Source organism: Phyllostomus discolor, chromosome 6 (genome assembly GCF_004126475.2).
Source record: "Phyllostomus discolor isolate MPI-MPIP mPhyDis1 chromosome 6, mPhyDis1.pri.v3, whole genome shotgun sequence".
Classification (NCBI taxonomy): domain Eukaryota; kingdom Metazoa; phylum Chordata; class Mammalia; order Chiroptera; family Phyllostomidae; genus Phyllostomus; species Phyllostomus discolor.
Window position 1 is genome coordinate 3830962 of NC_040908.2, and position 16837 is coordinate 3847798.

Sequence of the window (16837 nt, forward strand, 5' to 3'; positions counted from 1 at the left end):
GGCTGCAGAATAAGGTTAATCAAGATGAGGCCCCGGAACATTTTTCCGGATGCTGAAAGCGGCCGCACCCGGGCAACCCAGAGTCTACAGAACACAAACCACGGAGGCATACTTCCAGTAGCCAGAGTTAAACCGTTTACACGGGACACCAATAACCCATCAGAAGAGACCAGGGGTGGCGGGGGATCTGGCCCTGGCACGGCCAGCGGGCTCAGGGAGGGCCGTGGTTTTCCTGAGCCCCCAGGTTCTGCGCCCAAACCCCGATGCCACCACCCCCCCATGGCTGTCACGTGCCACCGAGAAGTGCAGGTGGGCCTCCTCTCCAGCCTGGAGTGGGACTCGACTTCTATTTTTAACCCACTTGTCTACCAGGAAAGATTCACACGAACGCCCAGAGGCCAGGCTGGTATTGGAGCGGAGGATCTGATGCTGAAAATTAGCAGGGGGCCTCCCGGAGAACGACGGGGAGGTGTTCAGCGTTAGGCCGCAGCGTCCTGTCTCGGCCTGGCTGGTGGCCCAAAGCACAGACCCCGGACAGGAGGCCGGAGCAGACCCCAGCGCCCGGCCCTTCACTCGCCCCCTCCCTCCCCGGACAAGTCACTCGGCCCCATGAAGCCTTTGTTTTCTCAGCCATAAAGTGACACTGACACTAGTCACCTGGTGAGACGGGGTGACACAGGAAGACACCATGAGTAAAACGCCTGGCGCACAGGAGGGGCTGAGCAGAAGCTGGTCCTTCCTACACCCGGTGCGTGGCAGAAGGAGTCTGAGTCCACGGAGGTTGTCGTGGGTGGCGTCACGTTCACCCGAGAGCCGTACACTGGAGGCCTACACGCCCCTACCCCTTGTTTGGAAACCAGGTCCCTGCAGATGTCACCGGTTCCGATGAGGTCACACCGGAGTTGGGTGGGCCCCATGGGTGCACCCACGAAAAGATGGCTGCAGGAAGAGAGACACGCCTCCAGGCCTTGTGAGGGAGGCGGCAGGGCCTGGCGTGCACGGCTGCAGGCCGGGGGTACTGGGGGTGCCGGCAGCCACCACCAGAGCCGGAAGGGACCAGAACCCTCCGTGTTCCGGAGCAGGCCTGGCCCTGCCGGCACTCGATTACAGCCACGTCAGCAGCCCAGGTCCCAGATCGCCTTCCTCCACGAACCCTTAACCTTTAAATACAAACAGACCCTGCTCTTATGGATGGCTGGGGCGGTGACTCCCGGTCAGGTGGCCTGTCCTTGCCGTGCTGGGGGCACAGACACCTAAGGGGGGACGACCACCCCCCCAGGGAGCCTGCTCCCAGCCCTTGGTTTCCTCACAGTTTCTTCTTTACTGGGAAACTCCAAGGTCACTGACCGCCAGCCTGTCTCGGCCGCAATGCTGGGCTCTCTCGCGCGTCCCGGCCTTTGCCCCTGCCCCTGCCCCAGTCCCTCCACCTGGCAGGTCCTTTTCACCTGCGAAGACCCAGCTCCTTGGAGCCTCTTACCTGAACGCAGAACCCCGAAGAGGCGCCAGGGGCTGGCACACGGTGCGAGCTCAGGCGTGTTGGCTGAACTAGTCCTCGTGCCCTGGGGTGCCGCGAGCACGCCGCTCTGCAGCCCACGCGTGTTTCCCAGCCACGCAGAGAAGGAGCCCGCGCCCGGCGCCGAGCAAGAAGCCCAGAGACCTGGAAGCCGGGGCCGGCGGCGCCCCGAGGGGCTGTGTGAGGAGGGGCCCGGGCCAGAGCAGCGCAGCTGCGGGTGCAGGACACGGGTGCCCCACCTCGGGGCCTCACCGTTTCCTTCGGAGGGCCTCCTGGACTCCAGGCCGCGCTTCAGTCAGGAACGGCGTGACCTCGGGCAGTCACTCCGCCCCGCTGGCGAGGGCCTCAGTTTCTTCATCTGCCGAGTGGGGCTGGACACCCCCGCAGTGGTTGGTCCAGAGGGCCCGGAGAGGTAAGGACGGTGCCTCGAAAACCCTGCAGGTCTGCGCGGATGGAGCGGACTGATTCCTCGGGCCGCGTTGCTCCTGTCCCCTTATTCGGCGCATGCGCACAGCGCTCCCTCGCTCCCTCCGCTCCCAGAGACGTACCAGTGACACCTGGTCTGTGACCACAAGGCACCCTCACTGCCACCATCCATCGCACATGCATCCAGGAGGGGCCGCACAGGGTTTGTATTGCCCCTCCATGGGCCTCCCAGAGCAGGGGCTCCCCAAGGGCCAGGAAGCTGCGTCCCAAGCCCAGTCCTGTCTGGGAGCCCAGGCCCTTCCCTCCGGCCCCAGGAGCCAGGCCTGTGGCTCCTCGTCCTCCTCAAGGCTGTATCCAGGTCTCCAGCCGGGGGTGGGGGGCGCACAGGGCAGGGCAGAACTGAGGGGCAGCTGAGCTGGGCCTGGCGTGGCCCCAGGAACTCTCTCCACCCCACTCTGGGGCTCAGACGTACCAGGCAGACACACACACACACACACACACACACACGCGGAGCTGCCCGGTTCCCGGGGCAACCGTCAACACAGGCCGGAGCTCAAAACACAGCTGGGCACCACCGCTCTCCTCTGAGCCTGGAGAGCTGGTCCCCAGGGGCCCCTGTGAGCTCGGGGTCCAGAGGGGCCGTGACTCCTCACTCCTCCTGGTGTCAGGAGGAGGGGTGCCCTGGAAGAGGTCCCAGCTCGGGCAGAGGTGCATCATCTCTCTCTGTCTCTTCCTCTCTCTCTGTCTCTCTCTCTTACACACACACACTCACTTGCACCCATGGGGAGCCACCCCATCTCTGGCCCCCAGAAAACCACATCAGTTGGGTGCCGACTGCCCTCCCCCAGGCCTCCAGCCCTAGTCTCCCCCACCACCCGGCGTGGCCCGGTAGCGGGCAGGAGAGCCGCGGGTGGCCTGGCCCCCCGGGCTGAGCGGGAGGCCCTGGCAGCGGACGGGGTGCAGCGGGACCAGCTGTGGAGGGAGCTGCTGGAGGCCGAGCAGCGGAGCCAGCAGCGCTGGTGAGTGCCTGCCCGGCCTGCCCTGACCCCCTGACCCCCAGCCCGACGCGGGGTCCAGAAAGCTGCTGGGGAAAGAGAGACCCAGGTGCGAGGGAAGCCAGGCCAAGTGCATGGGCGGACACGTGCTGGGCTGAGGAGCAGGAAGCCTGGGAGAGGGGGTGGGGGAGGGGGACAGCCGGGTCCTCCCTGACTCGGGCCTAGAAAGTGGGAGGGAGAGCAGGCTGGGGTCCCCTAATGCAGGACGCCCCTTCGTGCAGCCACTGGGTCCAGCAACTCCTCGGGGAGCCGCCCAGCCAGGCTGCAGGGGCACACAGTGGCCTGGCTCCCCGGAGCCGCGTTCCCAGGTCAGGGCAGCCGGAAGCAAGCGCAGAACAGCGAAAAGACGGGACAGAGGCCCGGCCGTGGGGCCCCGGGGCTGGGGAGCCTGGGGCAGAGGGGACTGTTGTTACTGCGAGTCTTCCGAATTGCTTGAGGGCTGCACAAATCGATTCAGATGATGTATCGAATGGTCTGCGGTGGTTACGTGGCCGGCGCTGCCAACGCGTTTCCGTTCCAGGGCCCAGAACTGGAGTTTCCTGAGCGACTACGACCCCTTGGTGAGACCGCTCGTCCGTCCATCCGTGCGTCCGTCCGTATCCATCCGCTGTGGCTGCTGCGCCGGGAGCTCGGGTCACTCACTGAGCGTGGGCGGGGGGAGGGGGGCCGGCGGGCGCGGGCCAGGGGCGGGGCTGTGCAGGGCCCGGACAAACGCAGGCTGGTTCCGAGAAGTCCGGAGTCTGGTGGGGAAGACAATGCTGGCGTGCAGCGTGTAGAAAGTCACCTTTCCCGGCGTTTCTTGATCTTATGAAGAAGAGCCGGCTGGAAATGGGGCTCGTCGTTCCTGCTGGGGAAGTCGGCAGCGAGGGGCGACGTGGGGTGGAGCCCCCCAGCGGACGTGCGTCGGGGTGGAGTGCTTGGTAAACCGATTCCCGCCTCAGAGAGCGCCGCCTCCGGCCTGTCCTCCTTGAGTGATTATTTCCCAAAACGCAAACCTGCCCGTGTCTCTCCCGGGGTTCAGATCCTTCATCGGGTCTGCCTCCCTTGCTCACCCCACACCGAACCCCCGCACGCTCTTAGCCATGCCTCTGAGCATGCTGTTCCCTGCCCGAAATGCCCTTCCCGCCTTGTCAGCCCGATGGGCTCCTAGGCGTCCTCCAGGACCCCACTCAAGGGCCTTCTCTCCTGGGGGATCTCCCCGTCCTGAGCGGGCCTGACCAGTTACTCTGTCCTGTTCTGTAAATCCTCACCTGAGGACGGGCTTACTGGTTTTAGAGAGAGGGGGAGGGAGGGGGAGGGGGGGAACTGTTGGTGTGAGAAAGACCCAGCCGTCTGCTGCCCCTCGCATGTGCCCTGGCTGAGGACCAGCCCCGCAGCCCCGGCGTGTGCCCTGCCCGGGAACCCAACTCCAGACCTGCTGTACCCCCACGGGGGACGGGGCGGACACAGGCGTGTTCGCTTCACGCAAGTCTGCGGGGCTGCGCAGTTACCACCTAACGCACTTTTCTGTGTGTTGGTGAAACCTCGAGTAAAAATTCACCAAAACCCCAAACCGGCCCCCATGGCCTGCAGAGCTCCGCCCTCGGGCGCGCGGTCCTGCCACGCTCCGCCACCCCAGAGCTGGCGCTCTTCTCAGCGGAAAGTGGGGCGTTACTTTAATGCTTCAGGGCTCTGGGTGAGGTTCAAGGCGACCCCGTGCCTGCGCTTGTGTGCAGTGACCGGTTTCACTCTGACTCATCCTCCTGCAGCCAGGGCGGGCCGGCCCCGAGGGGCCCTTCCTGTGACGCATCGCCCACTGCCGCGACGGTGTTAATTAAAGGTCTCTTTGTTCGCAGAACCACTGCCACCACCACCGCAGAACCCGTGGCACTGCCAACACAGGCGGAGCGGGGTCTCAGGTGCTTCCCCGTGTGACTGACCCGTCCCTCTCTTCAGGGCAACAAGAAGGAGCCCGTGAAGCTGCCGGAGCACGCGCCTCTCTTTTCCGACACCGTCCCCCATTCCACCAACCGGACCGTGGGCAGCAGGCTGGACACGCCTCTGGGGAGGACCCTCATCGGCCTGGACTTCCTCTTCGTGGAGGGCGTCCGGAAGAAGAAGCTGGAAGACGAGCTGCAGCCCGTCTAGGAGGAGGAAGAGGAGGAGGAGGAGGCGGGGGAGGCTCGCAGGGCTGCCCCAGGTGGGTGAGGGGGGCGTGGGGGAGCCTGTGGCTGACCTGGCCCCGTGGCCCCATCACCGTCCCGGAGAGTCCTTCCAGGTGGCGACCCTCATCCCAGGCTGGAGAGGCGTCCCAGTGGGTGTGGGTGTGCACTGAGGACACACACACACAGACACACACACACCAGTCCTGACACTCCTCACCCTCCCGAGGACACAGTGGGGCCATCGGTCCCATGCGACTGGGTGTCCAGCAGGGGGGTTGGAGCTGGAACCGGAGCACCTTCCTGCAGGGCCCACGCCTGGCTCCACCTAGAGGGCCCCCCGCCCCCCGCCCCCCCAGCTTCAGGAGCAAAGCTGGTGCCCACAGATCCCAACAGGATCGGTAGCGAGTTTCTACCTGGGACAGAGAACCGCCTACCGAACACCCACTGTGTACCTCTCAGCAGCCTTCGGGGGTGGGGTACGGTCATCCCCATGTCAGAAGGTGGACACCGAGGCCTGGGGAGGCGAGGGCTGGCCCAAGGTGTGCAGCCTGTCAGGGTCAATGCCTCAAGGGCGGCTGGGGCTGTGTGACACCTGAGTCCCAGGCCCCACATCCGCCACGCCCCAGGCTTCCGGCAGAGCAGCCGGCGCAGGGAGAGGCTCAGAGCCAGGCAGCAACCCGCTGCCTGTGGCCCTGCCCCTGCCTGCAATCCCGCCAGGCAGCTCCTGTCCGTGGCCGGCCAGCGGTGAGTGCTCGTTCCACACCAGAGGAGGAGCAGGGCTCCACCGCCCGAGGTCTCCACATGAACAGGCAGGGCAGCTGGTCACAGGGCCCGGGTCGTGGCCCCCCCTAGGACAAGCAGAGCCCAAGACAGGCAGGGTGGAGCGGGAGCCACCCCATGTGGCAGACCCGGGACTCCCAACCAGGGCCACGTCAGATGGGGACCCGCCTCCTTCCCACTTCCACTCACGCGGAGACGACTCACTGAAAGTGGACGCCCGCCGGGTGGCAGACTCCAGAGGCTTCTGCAGTTGCTGCTGCCGCCGCTGCCCCCTAGCCTTTCCCACCCGCGACGGCTTCTCCCCGGTTTACACCTCCTGCACGCGGTAACTGTCCATGCGACCATCACCACCCAGCGGTGTCTGCGGAGCAGCTGACTCTGCGGAAACCCTGGGGGACGCTCCGTCGACCGTCCAGACTCCCCTTGCCAGTGACACCTGAAGGGAGAGCAGAGGGCTCGCCCCCTGTGCTCCCGAGCTCCGCCCCGCGCCCCTTCCGGAGGCTAATTTCAAAAGTCCTCTAAGTATGCGTGAGGTCACATGGTTTGTATTTATCCAAACGGCCAGAGTGTGGCTGCATATGAGAAAAGATGTATTTGGCCTGGCTGGCGTAGCTCAGTGGATTGAGCGTGGGCTGTGAACCAAAGTGTCACAGGTTCGATTCCCAGTCAGGGCACATGCCTGGGTTGCAGGCCACGGCCCCAGCAACTGCACATTGATGGTTCTCTCTTTCTCTCCCCCTCCCTTCCCTCTCTAAAAATAAATAAATAAAATCTTAAAAAAACTGAAAAAAAAGATGTACTTGGGTATTTTTTTAAGTGACAACTATGATTTTAAAAGCCGCGGACTGAACAATTTCCTTACTTTTAGATGTCATGTTTCCCTGCGGGTCCCCAGCAGGAGTCTAGGATTAACCGCAGTTTATATTTTTAAAGTGGCATTTCACATGGCTGAAAACCAATCGCATTAAAACAGACAGTCTGAAGACTCAGAGTTCAAAATATGAAAGTTTATTTCACACAGGCAACCAAAACATCTAACAAATATCACTTACATCCTGCAGATGTACACACCAGAAGAATGCCCTTCGATTACAAGGGGAAAGAGAGCTTTTAAAAGTTATGGCTTATAAACTTTTATAGAAAAACGCAGTGCACAATAATCTTGTCATGTTTAGAACATGCAACTATAATGAGAATAAAATCCAGAAGAACTCGGCAGAACCCGGGAATATAGCCATTACTGCATATATTTCCAATATACAAAACCTGGTCCAGGTCAGCTCTGTGTGATACTGAGTTCTAGTAATGGTTACTTGTGAGGATGTGGCCCTTTTAAGACGGCAGCACGGTGCTTGAGTGAGAAGGTGACCTGCTTCATCACAAGGAAGGCACCCAGCAGGACGTTTCGTTAGGAACTGCTGGAAGGCACGGGAGGAAGGGAAGGGATTGCTTTGGTGCACGAGCTCAAGCGGGTGCGCGCCTGCTTGCCCTGACACACTCGCTGCAAGCGAGGGAGGTGTTACGCTGGATTCGCTACAATAAGGCCCTCCTCTGACACCTGTGTTACAATCAGACCTTAGTCCCGGAAGGCGAACCCTAGTCCTTTATTACAATTCCTCTTCTGACGGAGCAAAATCCCACCCCGTGCTCACTTGTGCTGGGGAGAGGGCTTATTTTTTAAACGATTCCGAAAGCTGAAAAACAGATGCAGTTAGCCCTTTGGAGAGAACTTGATCGTGACTTCTATGGGTCAAAGCGATCTCAGACTGAGTTCTTGGACGGTCTCCAGCCGTCGGGTCTGAGCCCTAAACCTACTTGGGTAGCGGGGGGGCGGGGGGGAGAGCCGGTTCACACGAGGGTTTGAGGGGCTCACGTCTAAATACCTTTGGCTTCGAAGGCTCTGAAACGACCAAGTTTATGAAAGACTTGACTTAGCAATGAGGCGTCCTGCCCTTTGGTCCAGTTATCCGACTTTCACCTTAGGTGCGAGACTCTCGTCCCCATCACTCAGCCTTGGCGGCCGGCCTCCGGTAGCGCAGGACCGTCACTGTCACCCACAGGTTCAACGCCAGCATGATCACAAAACGTGTGAGGACTGAAAGCCATCGCCAAGAGAAAAAAAAATGCACATTAAATGTGGTTTTCACGTGATAGAACAAAAAGTCCTTCTGCTCTAGGAACCTAAAGAAAGCTGCACTCCCCCCACCCCACCCCCGCGAGCTGCCCCCTGCCCCCAACAGTGAAACTCATTAGAACTGCGAGTCTTGAGCACCTGTAGTTCCAAACGAGGTTCCCACTATTTCTGGAGACATGATCTTTCTCCTGTCATGACTGCCCTTGGCCACCCGGCCTGACTCCATGAATAATAATCTATCTTTGTCAACGCTGAAATCGGAGGAACCTGGTGGGGGCCGATACTGTGACTTTAAAACCGCCTTGCCCATTCTCAGGGCAGTGAGCGGCGTGTCGGAACCCCCCCCCTCCCCCCACGCACAGGCGAGGCAGTGGAGAACATTCTGCTACGGTAATTCTGAAAAAGGGCGCCAATGTCAAAGCACAGTTTGCACCGAGCTGACCCTGAAAGTGTGGCTCTTTAGGAAAAGAAGTGATGGGGACTCGGGGAGTGCCGTCCTGATGGAGCAGGTGTGTGAGGCTCAGCGCACCACCTGCGCCAGCTGGGCTGCGGTGAACGGCTACCACCCGACACACGGGTCGCCTGCGGGAACCGCGGTCGCCTTAGACACCAAACAAGCCGCATCACACACATTCTCGACTTCCAAAGCTTCATTTCCTGTCCGTGGGTGGGTCTGGTTTCAGCACGTCTGACTTCTTTCGTGCCAAGAATTCGGGGGCTGGGGCAAAGGCCTGTGTCCGTTCCCTTGACCCAAGCTGACCTTGGACCCCAACACGTGTACCCCTCTCTCAGAGCTGATGACCACATGGGAGCCAACGCTTCAACCTCCAGGAAGAGATTAGCTGCTCCCGCAGCTCCGAGGCCACGCCCCTCGAGTAACCAGGCGCTCACTCACGTGGAAGGGGTCTGTGTGTCAGGGACCCGATTGTCAGGCTGGGTGACCCCGTCTGTTCTAATCCTTTCCCAGAACCTTCTTATGGGAGTTAAAAAACAGCCTACAGAATTACTAATCTTTTCAGGGTAACCCAAGTATCTTTTCCTCCATCACAGTATCCCTTAAAAAAAAAAAATAAGGCAAGGACACGGAGTCAAATGAGCCTGTCGCCCCTGTGCTTTAAAAGGCGGGTCCATCGGCTGCTGGGGGGCGATTCTCCAAGGCTCTGGGCCCCGTGGCCGGCACCTCCTCCCTCCCTCCCCTCCCCGGGCCCGGCAGAGCCCCCTCCAGCCCTCCGGGCACTCTCCCGGGGGCGGACCCCGCACGTGCTTGGCCCCTGTGTGCCCACCCCGTCCTGTTCTTTCAAAACACATTTCACACTATTTTCCAATAGCTCGTGGTGTGACGACTATGCATTTCCATCTGGAGGGCTCCATTTCCACGGAGACAGCGAGCGACTCGGGTGTGCGTGTTCTCTGGCAGAGCCCACGCTGCCGGAGACCAGGACTATACCGGGACCGGCCTCTGGGTGGCGCCAAGTGACCCTATCTGTTAAGCCCTAAGGCGCTTACACGTGCAGGAAGCAAAACGAAACGAACAACCGGCAGGAAAACACTGGGCTTACTTGTGAGATCATTGGTGGTCATCACGGTCGTTATTATTCTTGCTGTAAAGGAAAATATTAAGCCATAAATGGCAACTCGCTTCTCAGACATCCTGGTGTTTCGCTATGTCTTTCCATTTTAAATACAGGGATGTATACTAACCGTCCTTGAAAGACTTCGGTAGTGTGGAACACCGAATAGCACCAGACTTCATAAATACACCCAAGCCAGCCCTGCTTCCCGGCCAGCGGCTCCGAAGCTGCTGGCCAGCAGCTGCCCTCTCCGCAGGGCCACCCGGTGCCACCCAGGGGAGCGGGGGTGGGGGAGTCTGTCACAACAGACTCAACATTTTACAACAAGGTGGGGCCTTCAACACAACCATGCTCTTGCTGCTCTTCAAAGAACAGAGAGAGGACTCAAAACGGTGCTCAGTTCGGGGTGAAAGGTGTGCTTTCACTTAGTTTCAGTGCCTGGACGACGGCGCTGGCAGAAAATGGAGAGTAGTCGGCGTTCAATCAGCCTGTGCACCTGGGCTCGCTAGCAGGGTCTGTCTAACAGCAGTTTGCAGAGGACTAGAGCTGGGACTGACCACGCCCCCACCTGCCCTACAGCCCAGGGACCTCGCTCTGCTGGGCGGATGCTGGGGGCTGGGAAGGCGCCCCCCCCAGCCGCCCCCCGAGGAGTTCAGTTCTCACTGGCACAGGTGTAGGAAGCGAGGATCCAGGTCAGGGCGCTCACGGCCCCCGAGTCCCGGCTCTTCCACAGGTACTGCAGCTGGGCGAACTTACTGGCCGCGCTGATCAAAGTGCAGAAGTTCTGTTTGCAGATAAAACGGGAGAAAGTTCGGAGTCCCTTCGTTTTAAAAAAAAAAAAAAAGAGCACCAGAGGCAGAAAGCGCTTTTGAAGCAAAAGTGTCAGGCCAACTAAGGACCAATTTGTACGAGGGCAAAACCCACGTTAGTGGAAAAGAACGCCGCGGTGAGACGTTGGTGGGGGACCCGCCGACTGCACCCCTGGAGAGTGAGCGGGGCCTGGCGCGGGTGTGCAGAGGGGAGCCAGGAAGGAGTCAGGCCTGGGCACAGGGTGCATCCCCCCACCCGCCGGTAAGAGAAAGTCCTACGTGTCTTCACACGGTGTTGTGCTTCGGCACCCGGGCAGGCCATGCTGCTTTGAACTGACGGGCTCTTAAAGTCACTGTGTCAGCTCTGGCTTCCTAGCTCCTCCTCCTCTCTGTGGCTCCGAGACCCTCAAGCCAGCATCTCTTCCCCAGCGCCCCAGTGCCTGCCACGGAGTAGGTGCCAGCAAGCCAGCAGGGACCGCAACAGCACTCAACGAGGGGAAAAGGAAGCTACTTCATGAACTATTAGGGTGCCAAGTTCATTCACTGAGAACTCGAGGCACAGAAGAAACGAAAGAACCCTGTGGCCTTTGACCTCTGGACCCAGTCCTGCCCCGTCCAAGTAGCCGCTCCCGAGATCTTGGAAGACCTTTCTGGAGGGTGGCCAGACTTAAACAATAAAAATTTGGGGTGTCCAGTTAAATTTGAATCTCAGATCAACCACAAATGATTTTTTAACATAAGTTATGTCCCATACATACTATATTTGGGGCACAATTATACTAAAAAATTATTCATCATTAACCCGGCGTCCCTACGTATTCGCGGTCTCGCTGGGTTGAAGCCTAACACAGTTACGTCCACTTTCCAAGAACAGGCCGTGGACAAGACGTCGGGAGAGGAATTCGTGAGCCGAGCGAGGCGGGCAGTGGCTGGTGCCCACCAGTCAGCTCCCTCCCGCCTCTTCCCGCCGCCTGGGAGAGTCGGTCTGCGGCGAAATGCCTCCTCACCCCCCACCAGAATCCCGTTCCCACAGCGCGGGGATTTGGGCCCTGCACCAGGAAGGAGGAAACGGATAGGGTGCTTGTACCCTCTTCCAAAGAGGATGGAAAGTGGGGGGAGGGGGAGAACAAATTTAACAAAATAATGAGTATGTGGCCAATATGTAACTATTAGCCAGACAGGAAGCTCTTTATCTTACACTTAGTTCTTCATTCTGCTGCTGCGAACTACCTCCCCAGCCTGGTTCTCTAGACCCCAAAACGGAAGTAAAAACACCTCCACACGCTGCAGTAGGAATCATGTCTTTTCCTGTTCGGAGAACACTGCACTTCCTCCCCACGGCCCTCGGCACGGCTGCAAACCCAGCCGGTCGAACACTGGGTCTATCGCGTTCTTTGCAGGGCGGGCAGGCGGGCGGGCGGCCGGGAGAGGACAGAGGGGCAGGCCGCTGTTGCACGGCCGGGACTCTCACCATGGCCAGGTCTATGATCCACTTCTGCAGGGCGAGGACGAACCACGACGCCACGAATCTTACCGAGCGTTAAGGAAGTGGCTGAGCTGCGGCTCCAGCAGCCTGCCCCCCGCCCCAGGCCCAGGGGGCTCCACCTAGAAGCCAGGTGTGCAACCGGGGGCGGCTCTGCCGGCACTTGTCGTAGTCGGAAAAGACAACGCCGGTGTCAAGTGCGCGTGCGCTAGGAGTCCCCAGGACCAGAAGCAGCTCAGGGAAGAAAAGTACAGAGAACTCCGGGGTCGTGCACGGACCCTGGGGGTGGGGACACCGCCCCCTGCCGGATGATCTTAATTTCTGGCTTCATCCCCGACCTCGAGGAAGCGCCCACGCCATGTCACCGGTTAAGCGCTGACAAGAGGGGCCGACCTTATACAGGAGGCATCTCCTGCAAAAGGGGTGTCCCGTGAAGCCCTGGACTGACCGACTCCCCCTTTTTCACTGCCTCCGGCGGGACGGTGCTGCCGTGAGGACCGAGGAGCTGGCAGGTGGAGGAGGGGGGTCCGGTTTCCACCCAGCTCAGTGGTGCTGAGGCGCACACAGCACGGCCAGAAGCCGAAGGGGACACAGGAGCGGAAGCGGCCAGGCAGCGAGGGGCTGCCCACGACCTCTGCTGGGACGAAGGGCGAGTTCACTTTTCTCTAGACCTTGGTCTGCTTATCTGCAAAATGGACTTAACACTCCTTGCCCCGTCTTCCTAGTCAGTGCCTTGGGGCTCACTTGCAGGGACCCAGCAGGTGGCTGCGATGATAATTAGGAGCAATATTTAAATGAAGGGACTGGAACAGATAATGCTCTGTGCTAAGAGTCAGTAGACTACCAGTAAGCCGGTCAACTCCGGAAAGGCGGCCTGGAGCTGGGTGGATGAGATCTGGTTTTAAAACGTCTCTAATCATAGCTCAGTGGATTGAGCTCAGGCAGCGAACCAAAGCATCGCAGGTTCGATTCCCCGTCAGGGCACATGCCTGGGTTGCAGGCCACAGTCCCCAGCAACCACACATTGATGTTTCTCTCTCTCTCTCCCTCCCTTCCCTCTCTAAAAATAAGTAAATAAAATCTTTTCTAAAAAGTCTCTAATTTTTTAAACTAAACTTTGTGGTATTTTTTTTGTCCAATACCTTGCCATTGCACCTCATTCTGTTCATTCCTGACACAGTTTCTAAAACTTGACCACCAGCTGCAGCTACTAAGATCCCAGAGGTGACTATTTTTTGTAGGGTGGCCAGATCTAGCAGATGAGAACCCAGGGCACCCCGTTAAACTCGAATTCCAGATCCCGACCTACATCCCACGTGGCCTGTCAGCCCCCACTGACGCCCAGGTCTCGGCGGGGGGGGAGGCCACTGACCAGGGAGACAGCATGAGGGCACCTCTGCGTTGTGGAGGCATGTTCGCTCACATGGAGTCTTGCATTTGGGATTCTTTTGAGTTTAACCTGAAAGCCCCATATCTGGTAAAGGGCCCTGCTGAGTAATGTATATTGTTTTCTTTTTAAAGATTTTATTTATTTTTAGAGGGAGGGGAAGAGAAAGAAAGAGAGGGAGAGAAACATCAATGTGTGGTTGCCTCTTGTGCGCCCCCTACTGGGGACCTAGCCTACAACCCAGGCATGTGCCCTGACTGAGAATGGAACCGGCAACCCTTTGGTTCACAGGCTGGCTCTCAACCCACTGAACAAAGCAGCCACGGTGGATTCTTTTGGATTTAACCAAAAAGGCATGTATCCAGTAAAGGGCCCTGATGAATAATGCACAATGTTAGCGGACAGCACCCCGGGGCCCGTCCCTGACTCCCTGATGCCAGAAGGATACAGGGTGAGGTAGGGCGCCACCCGGTACACGTTCCCGTTGAAGTGGAACACACAGAGCAGGAGGATGACATCTGGAGGGAGAAGGTCCCAGTGAGAGGGAGGAGGGGCCCCAGGGCCGCCCCGGGCACGGGGGCTGGGGGGGGGGCTCAGTTACCTTGAGCGATGAGGATGGGGTACTCCAGGTAGGTCAGCAGCGGGTACTGGTAGTAACACTGGTATCGGAGAAACACCAGGAACCTGGGGAGAGGGAGGGCATGCCTGAACTCGGGTGGATGGTACGGGGAGGCCAGCCGCGCCCAAGAGCTCAGGCTGGTTGGCAAAACTGGAGAAGTCAAGGAGGGAGGCTGAGAAAAGGGCGGAACGTTCATTGAACAAACGCCGCCATTTCTGGAGCATCCGGTACGGGCTGGGCTGTGCGCGTATTCTACACAAGCTCTGTCAAGTTCCTTAGGGGAGCCACTTACAAACGGTTCCTGCAGAGGGCAACCTGCTGACCGGGGTCAGAGGACAAACCTAGCTGCCTGTCCCCAAAGCTGCCCTGAAGAGCTGCCCCAGTAAGAGCGAAAATGGCAGCAGCCGCCTGTCAGGCAGCTCCTCTAGCAGGCTGTCCGGGCCCCTCCCTGACCCCCAAGCACCTCCCGCCCTGGCCAGCTCTGGGGGTCCCCTCTGCACCTAGTCTTCTCACTAGTGTCACTCTGCAGGACCCCAGCCTCCAAGTGCAAGCTGACCCCGGCAGGACCCTAGGACAAGCCACCTGCCCAGGGGAGCTGCACCCCACTGCTAGAAGGCCGGGTCTGGCGAAGGTGCGCTGCCAGAGGAAGTGACACAGGTGACAGGCCGGGTGAAGGTCGAGCCCTCGCCCCTTGGATCTCGGGGAAGGAGTGGCAGGTGTGGGCAGGCTCCCGGCTCTGCAGGCTCGTCAGTCTCCCCCACACGCCACCGGGGCCAGCCTCATCGTCCCCAGCTCAGGGACCCCCCCAGGGACCGAGGCCCTTCTCCCTGGCCTTCCGCCCCCCAGCACATGCCCTCTGTCTGCTCACCCCGCCACCCACCTGACCAAATGTGAAGGCCACTTTGAGCCGGTGTCCCCATCCCCCAGGGCCCCTCTACTCTTCGGTCCCAGCCCCCCAGCCCGGGGCCCCACATGGAAGGGTCACTTGCAAACCTGTGAGGGGCCACACCTCCGCCCCTCGGCCTTGCTCTTCCAGACAAAGCCTCTCACAGGGTGGGAGCCCAGAGCAGGCCCCCTCGTCGCCTGGGCCCCTCATCCCACCCGCCACCAGGTCTCCTCCGGCTCCCGGCTCCCTCCCTTCCAGCCTGCAACGTCTGCCAGAGCCTGGGAGATACGTCGGGCTGGGGGCTGGGCTGGCAGGAGAGAAGCAGGAAGGGCCCGGCCCAGCCAAGGACAAGGGGCTTGGCCACTCGCCGGGTTTCATATACTGGCTTTTTCCACCAACTCAGGTTTTCCCAACCTAGTCTTACCACCGTGAACTTGCATTCAGATCTTTAAATACCGAGCCACGGGCTTCACCCCGGGTTTGTGATGCAGGAACCACCTCCAGGAGCAGCCTCTGTTGGTCTCCGCCCACCTTTCACAGACGGAATCAAGTGCCCCTTCTCCACTGGCTGCCCCCAAAGAGCTCTCCCCACTCTTCCAATCCACCCCACCCCACCCCACAACGTGCCGTTTAAAAAAGCCACAGGGTCCTTGGAAAAGTCCGGCCCTTTATTTTCCAGGTGAGGAAACCGAGGTCTGAGACAGGGAGTGAAGGTGAGGGTGGGTTTGGGAAGGGACAGTCAAGCCCCTCTGGAGGAGAGGGATCGGTTGTCTGAGAAACGTCCTCCCGCGAACATCAGAGAGCGACTGTGATGCGCGTGCACCGGACAAGCCGAGCGGGAGCGGCCCACGGCTGGGATCCTAGTGCTGTACTTTTGCACAATGGGCAGGCAGTGCACTAGGTTTGCTCACACCAGCATCACCACACACCGGTGAGCGGTGCGGGGCCCTGTGGCATTACCTTGGCTAAGAGGCCACTAGGCGACAGAAATATTTCAGCTCCATGTTAACCTTATGGGACCACCGTGGGATAGGCGGTCCATTGTTGACCCAAACGTCGTTATGCAACAGGTGAGCGTGTAAGAGTCTCCGGGCGTATACGAGAGTCTCCAGACGCAAGCGGCCCGGCTCGGAGCCAGGCGGTTGGTTTTGCCACTCACTGGGGGAGCAGTGACTCACAAGGTGTCCGGTTTCCTCTTCTGCTAAGTGGGCGTGCGCGGTCGATGCCTCACCACGGGGGTTGGTGGGCAGCAAAGGGCAAGGGGCCGTGAGTGGCCCCGGGAAGGGCCCTCCCCGCAGTCAGGGGGTCCCGGCCCCGCTCCCGCCGCCCCTACTTAATTACGCCCGCGGCTCTCCGGACTCCCGCAAGTCAGAGGCGAGGAAGGAAGGGCACCCCGGCCGCCAGGGCCCTTACCCCGCCAGCTCCAGAAGCAAACTCGGGAGGCTGAGGCCCCGCGCACTACGCGCCGCCAGCAGGGCGGAGATCTGCGGCAGCTTGAGCGCCGTGCACACCGCCAGCGTGCTCCAGTTGCAGAGCTCCAGCAGCCCCAGGGCCATGGCGTCTCGGGGGGCGTGGGGCTCCGCGGACTCGGGCGCAGCACGACCGGCAGCAGCTCAGCACTCGGGCCCCTCGGGTTCTTCCAGTCTTTCCGCCTTCCCCTGCCGCCAGCCACCGCCCATGTCGGGGTCCGCCCTTGTCCAGCTCCGCCCAGCCGGGTTCTGCGCCCCGCCCCGCCCCGCCCTCCCCGGATGGCTCCGCCCTCGCCCCGCCCTCTGCCCGAATGGTCCCGCCCCCTGAGGCCCAGCCCGCCTCCAGACTCCAATGGTCGGGGCCTCCCCTCCCTCGTCTGCACCAGCAGGTCCCCTTCCCGCCCGGCTCCCGGGCCGCCCCGCCCCGCCCCGCCCAGCCCCCCGCAGGAAGGATGAGGAAGCAGATTCTCGTTAGCTTTTCCCGGGAGAAACTCCCAGCCCCTCACCGAACAGTTAGTCGCTCTGGGGGGGCGCTGCGGTCGCCGCCCCGACCCCTGTCGG

General features: G+C 60.5%; 2 protein-coding genes across 3 annotated transcripts; one reads left to right on the plus strand and one right to left on the minus strand.

Annotated features, from left to right (window-relative positions):
• The first annotated feature begins 2421 nt into the window (after positions 1-2421).
• On the plus strand, positions 2422-6493 carry C6H2orf50 (chromosome 6 C2orf50 homolog). 2 transcript variants are annotated; one of them, XM_036027662.1, is made up of 4 exons: positions 2422-2446; positions 2696-2958; positions 3515-3554; positions 4930-6135. In XM_036027662.1, exons 2-4 carry the CDS (start codon positions 2720-2722, stop codon positions 5119-5121), a joined length of 471 nt encoding a protein of 156 aa, XP_035883555.1. In that variant the 5' UTR covers positions 2422-2446; positions 2696-2719; the 3' UTR covers positions 5122-6135. The 2 variants fall into 2 exon arrangements, with proteins under 2 accessions (XP_035883555.1, XP_028370183.1); XM_028514382.2 differs by lacking the exon at positions 2422-2446 and having other exon boundaries at positions 2471-2958; positions 4930-6493.
• Positions 6494-6899: 406 nt separating this feature from the next.
• SLC66A3 (solute carrier family 66 member 3) lies at positions 6900-16512 on the minus strand. Its single transcript, XM_028516813.2, has 7 exons — positions 16221-16512; positions 13904-13986; positions 13751-13820; positions 11904-11961; positions 10287-10407; positions 9612-9653; positions 6900-8013 (listed from the first exon to the last, which is right to left on the minus strand). Exons 1-7 carry the CDS (start codon positions 16361-16363, stop codon positions 7922-7924), a joined length of 609 nt encoding a protein of 202 aa, XP_028372614.1. The 5' UTR covers positions 16364-16512; the 3' UTR covers positions 6900-7921.
• Positions 16513-16837: the final 325 nt, after the last annotated feature.

What these genes read in the sequence shown, in the direction of transcription:
- SLC66A3 (XM_028516813.2), bottom strand. Translation starts at nt 16,363, where the DNA reads ATGGCCCTGGGGCTGCTGGAGCTCTGCAACTGGAGCACGCTGGCGGTG. An exon ending in GTGGCGCCCTACCTCACCCT is followed by an intron (nt 11,962 to 13,750) that starts GTATCCTTCTGG and finishes ACGCTCGGTAAG; the next exon opens with ATTCGTGGCGTCGTGGTTCG. An exon ending in GACCACCAATGATCTCACAA is followed by an intron (nt 8,014 to 9,611) that starts GTAAGCCCAGTG and finishes GATGGCTTTCAG; the next exon opens with TCCTCACACGTTTTGTGATC.
- C6H2orf50 (XM_036027662.1), top strand. Translation starts at nt 2,720, where the DNA reads ATGGGGAGCCACCCCATCTCTGGCCCCCAGAAAACCACATCAGTTGGG. An exon ending in CAGCGGAGCCAGCAGCGCTG is followed by an intron (nt 2,959 to 3,514) that starts GTGAGTGCCTGC and finishes TTTCCGTTCCAG; the next exon opens with GGCCCAGAACTGGAGTTTCC. An exon ending in TGAGCGACTACGACCCCTTG is followed by an intron (nt 3,555 to 4,929) that starts GTGAGACCGCTC and finishes CCCTCTCTTCAG; the next exon opens with GGCAACAAGAAGGAGCCCGT.